General features: G+C 42.9%; 1 protein-coding gene across 1 annotated transcript; it reads left to right on the forward strand.

Annotated features, from left to right (window-relative positions):
• The first annotated feature begins 917 nt into the window (after positions 1–917).
• LOC131070234 (leucine-rich repeat extensin-like protein 4) lies at positions 918–4,226 on the forward strand. The gene has a single exon (XM_058005739.2). It carries the CDS (start codon positions 1,096–1,098, stop codon positions 3,604–3,606), a length of 2,511 nt encoding a protein of 836 aa, XP_057861722.1. The 5' UTR covers positions 918–1,095; the 3' UTR covers positions 3,607–4,226.
• Positions 4,227–5,519: the final 1,293 nt, after the last annotated feature.

Consider the following 5,519-nt stretch of genomic DNA (forward strand, 5'->3'; position numbering starts at 1 on the left):
TGATGTACCGTTAGAATCCATAGATACACGAAGTTAGCTATAACGACTAGTGCTCTTCCCCTACTTAATATACCAATGAACAGTTATTAATCCACTAAATGATATTTTAATGAGCTTTTAAGAAAAATCAAATGAACGGTGGGCCCCTTCTACTATGAATTATTTCGCACTTGTATTGAAGTGAGAGTGAGCCATGAAAACTGCAATGATCTAGGTACGTTGGATAACAAAATAAATGTTTGTGGACTGGTGAAAGAATAAATGTGCTTTATCATTTCTGCAGAAGGAAAGAAGTAAAGAAAGGGCAAACTTGTCAAACTTGTACTTATATCACGCGGAAGCGGCTCAGTAAAGCCTGACAAGCCTGCAGATTGCAAATGCATGATACCTATTGGCATTGGCATCAAATCTAAGCAAAGGCTACAAGCTTTGGCTAATTAGCCACTTCATTGGTATGCACAATTCAAAACCAGCTAATCCACAATCAAATCATTTAGTTAAATTTTCAAAAACAGGGGGAAATTAAATAGAGGAAGCTACTCTCTGACAGTGACCGTGGGAGATACGCTGGCCCACGTGTGACGCGTTATCCGTACTCACTACTGTAATTCTCGAAGGGGTTTTCCGTGTTTCCATGGATGCACAGCTGTTAGCAAGGGTGGTTTTGAAGAGTTGATTCTTGATTCTCATGTCACGTAAGCTCATTCGATTAAATTAATGAGTACCAGTGGCTTAACCCAGGTCTAGAAGCCTACGATCAAGAAAGTGTTAATTTTATGTACATGATTGACCCTCTTTTACTTCTTGGGAAGAGAGATTTAGTGTTCCGACTGACATAAAATATGACAAATCCACCTGTTTCCCGTGACATATTGATAGTTAATAAAACAGTGTGAATGACTTTTAATGGGGTTGGGAGTAATGATGGTGGGGGGGTAGATGGGAAGGTTGAAAGGAAGCAAGCGAACAAGCCAGCTAGAGAGATAAACAATGCTCTCTTGTTTATACATATACAATGTATATGTGCGTGATGCATTTCTTATAGAAGCAGCCTCAAGCCATTAGCCAGGCATTGGAGGTGGGTTTGTTTCCACAATGCAACATCTGGGCGTTGTTGGAGTGGTATTCTGGCATTTGGGTTGTGTTCTGTTACTCTTATATCAGCTAGAGAGTGTGTTAGGAGATGTGGGAAGGCCACTGACAGATTCAGATATCATACGCAGGCAGCTATTGGCCATTGAAGGAAATGAGTTTGAGTTTGGGGAGAGGGTTGCGGTCGACCCAACTCTGGTATTCCCTAATCCAAGGCTCAGGAATGCTTACATTGCTCTCCAAGCATGGAAATCTGCTATTTTTAGCGATCCTTCCAATGTGACTGGTAACTGGGTTGGAGCAGATGTGTGCAGCTACAATGATGTCTTCTGCGCTCCTGCATTGGACAACAGCAGCATTCAAGTTGTAGCTGGCATTGATCTGAATCATGCAGACATTGCAGGCTATCTTCCAGAGGAGCTTGGTCTGCTCACAGATCTTGCCTTGTTTCATATCAATACCAATAGGTTCTGTGGCATTGTGCCTCACAGCTTCAGGAAGCTCAAATTGCTGTTTGAGCTGGATATCAGCAATAACAGATTTGTTGGGCCATTTCCCAATGTAGTCATCTCGTTGCCTTCATTGAAGTACTTGGACATTAGATTCAATGATTTTGAAGGTCAGCTGCCATCTCAGCTCTTTGACAAGGATCTGGATGCCATCTTTGTTAATAACAACAGGTTTCAGTTTGATATTCCGTCCAATCTGGGGAACTCCCCTGTTTCTGTTGCTGTCTTCGCCAACAATCATCTGAAGGGATGCTTGCCTTCCAGCATAGGCAACATGGCTGCTACTCTGAACGAGATCATTGTCCTCAACAACAACTTAACAGGTTGCCTGCCTTCTGAGGTTGGTTTGTTGACAAACTTGACGGCTTTTGATGTGAGTTTCAACAAGTTCGCAGGTGCTTTGCCAAACAGCATTGGGAAAATGGTGAGCTTAGAGCAGCTGGATGTTGCACACAACATGTTTTCAGGAAAGATTCCTCCGGCCATCTGCGCACTGCCCAGCTTGATCAACTTCACGTATTCTTACAACTTCTTCACGGGGGAGGCGCCTAATTGCTTGGCTCTGCCGTCCAGAGGAGTTGTCTTCAATGACCGGTCCAACTGCATTCCTGGTAGGCCTGCCCAACGTTCTATCAGGCAATGTGCTTCATTCCTTTCGCATCCCGTTGCTTGTTCTTCATTTAAGTGCAATGCTATTACCACTCCAGTGCCATCCCCTGCTTTCCCATCTCCTCCTGTATCGTTTCCCTCACCTGCAAAACCCACTCCATCCCCGTCTCCACCCTCGCAGTCCCCAAAACCACCTTCGCAGCCATTTCCACCCTCTCCCACAGTGCCATCACCAACACCACCCTTTTCAGTATCACCTTCTCCTACAGTGCCATCTCCAACGCCACCCTCTCCGTCACACCCCTCTCCTACAGTGCCATCTCCAACGCCACCCTCTTCGTCACCCCCCTCTCCTACAGGGCAATCTCCAACACCACCTTCTTCATCACCCCCCTCTCCTACAGGGCCATCTCCACCACCACCTTATTCAGTATCACCCTCTCCTACAGGGCCATCTCCACCACCACCTTATTCAGTATCACCCTCTCCAACAATGCCATCTCCAGCACCACCTTATTCAGTATCACCCTCTCCAACGGTGCCATCACCTACCATACCATCTCCCTCGTATCCGTATCCTCACTCACCTCCTAATTTCCCACCACCACCACCACCTCCCCCTCCACCACCTCCTACTATGTACTCACCATACTCACCACCTCCTGTCTACTACCCACCATCCCCATCCCCACCTACATCTACTGGTTCCCCTCCTCATCCAACTCCCGTTCCCTGCCACCGATCACCTCCGCCTCCCTCCCCACCACCTCCATTTCATTCTCCTCCACCATCTCCGATCTTCCACCAGTACTCCCCACCGCCTCCTCCAACTTACTCTCCACCATATTACTCATCTCCTCCTGTTCACCATTATACTTACCCTCCACCATCTCCAACTCCACCTGTTCACTATTATACACATTCTCCTCCACCCCCACCACCACCTCCACCTCCACCTTGTCAAGAATACCCCTCACCATCACTGCCTCCTCCCTCAATTCCTCCTCCAATTCACTACACTGCTCCCCCAGTCCCATCCACCCCTCCATCACCAGTTTATTACGGAGCCCCACCACCTCCCTCACCATCTCCTCCACCAGTTTACTACGCTGCTCCTCCATTTCCATCCATGCCTCCACCATCTGTTTACTACAATGCCCCTCCACCCCCCTCACCATCTCCTCCACCACCACCCCCACCCTCACCATCTCCTCCACCTCTACCATCTCCTCCACCTCCACCTCCTCCATTTGTTGAGGAAATGCCACCACCATCTCCCCCTTCTTCATTACCTCTACCCACTCCATCAAATGTACCTCCCCCGTCTGAACATACGCCACTTCCTCCAACTCTTGGGTTCTCATACAAATCTCCTCCTCCTCCCTCAATATATTAATTTTTTTAAGACTCGTATGAGGAAGCATACTATTTTTTCTGCCGCCATATTGTCCTCTCCAGTTCCATGGATTGGAATACATTGAGTATTTCTGATTTCGAAAGTAGGGAAATATTGCGTAGTTTCTCCTCTGAGAAAACAATACGGGATCACATCAAGGGCTATCTCCTGCACATGATTCAGAAATATCAGAGTCGATAGAGGAAAAGGGCCTTCAATTAGCCTTTCATACTTCTGGGATCACAGGCAATGATTTTTCAGCAAGCTACCACCTTCATTGCTCACGATATGAAGTTTATGAATAAACCATTCAGGGGAACATGTTTTGTGATTTCTCACAATGGGTACCAAAACTTGTATGCATTAGTACTATACCATTATCTTATCTATGAGACTTCTCAAATGTGTTATACATGAGACTTCTCAAAATGTGTTATACATTTGTGTATCAGTCCGGATTAGGTCTTTGTTTCGAATGTAGGGCATATGACAAGCAACTCGATTTCCAGTTTATTCTTTCAATATTGGTGCTATTCAGGAATAAGTAGAACTTATCATTTTGAAATATGAGATCTTATCTATTGAAATTGAATATTAATTGCAGAGAGCCTTCTTGTTGACGATGTAATTGCTAAGGAGTGTTGCATTCACTGATAGTCCGATATACAAGTTTGAAAACTTACATATTCTTGTATGAAGTTTGAAAGCTTTGATTGCCAATTAGTATATGTATTGAATTAATGCATAGATAGGAAAAACAGAGGGATCAAAACATTCGTAATGGAAAGTCTTAAGTTGTTAAGAGCTGATGGTTTCTGGATTTGATTGTGTGTAAGACTCTTCTCTTTTTCAGTTTTTATCTTGATAATGGATCATAGAATATGATGCGAAATGTTGATGAAAAAAATCATACATAATTAAATTCCAGAAATCATAAATTTAAATTTTAAATCTATCATAGACTCAAAACTTCATACATTTAAGAACTAATGTGATTGAATCTTTCTAAACAATAATATAAGACTTAATTGAAAAATAGACTTTTAACAATTGATCAAAGATAGTCTATAGAACAACAAACTATTTTTGCTAACTTAAAATTATGTTGAGTATTAGTTATTTGCCCATTTGGTGCCCTGTTTGGCGCATTTGGTGTCTGCCTCTCTCTGGCTTCTGAGACTGTTCATTGCCCCAAGCATATAGTCTAAAACGCTTTGGCTTTTGTTAACACACAAATGTAGATGTGCAGTTGATAAAGCTCCGTTCTCCATTAAGTACATCCATGTTTTCTGAATGAGTTGGTTCCTGCAAATTGGGTCTCAAAATTTCTAAGCTACTTAGAAATTTGTTTCGAGAATATCGAATCAATTTGAACTGAAAAGGAATCACTGGATTCTTCACTGAAACCAAGGAAAATTTGGTGATAAGTTTTTAATTTTAGAATAGGTGGGAAATAGGCTAGGTTTCTGAGAGTCATGTGCAGTTGATCTACCAAGTAGAGACACAGTACTGTACCAACAGCTGGACGAGCAGCAGCCAGACAGATTGATGGACACTCATTGGATCACGGCTGTCACAAGGTGAAAAGCCTGATTGATCTGTATATGATTGTCTCTAAAATTATAATGCTATATGGTGCAAAATGAACAATTGATCTTTATCTTCTATTATTTTTCGATGGAAGAATCTTCAATTACAAAGTGTCTTTTTCTGTTGTTTTTTATTTTTATTTTTTTTTGGCTTTGAGAAGGATTTTTTTTTTCTTTTTTTTTTTGACTAAGGATTTTTTCATTTAGCTTATCTAATAAGGGAGCACGAGTCTTAGGTTGAAACCTCTTTGGCCGAGAGCATATGATCTCGGCCTCCTCTCTTATGATGGCTGAGCTTTGCACTCGGCAAGACTTGATCTCTGC

Source organism: Cryptomeria japonica, chromosome 2 (assembly GCF_030272615.1).
Source record: "Cryptomeria japonica chromosome 2, Sugi_1.0, whole genome shotgun sequence".
In the NCBI taxonomy this organism is placed as follows: domain Eukaryota; kingdom Viridiplantae; phylum Streptophyta; class Pinopsida; order Cupressales; family Cupressaceae; genus Cryptomeria; species Cryptomeria japonica.

Excerpts from the sequence above, each read along its gene's own strand:
- LOC131070234 (XM_058005739.2), top strand. The coding sequence starts at position 1,096 with ATGCAACATCTGGGCGTTGTTGGAGTGGTATTCTGGCATTTGGGTTGT.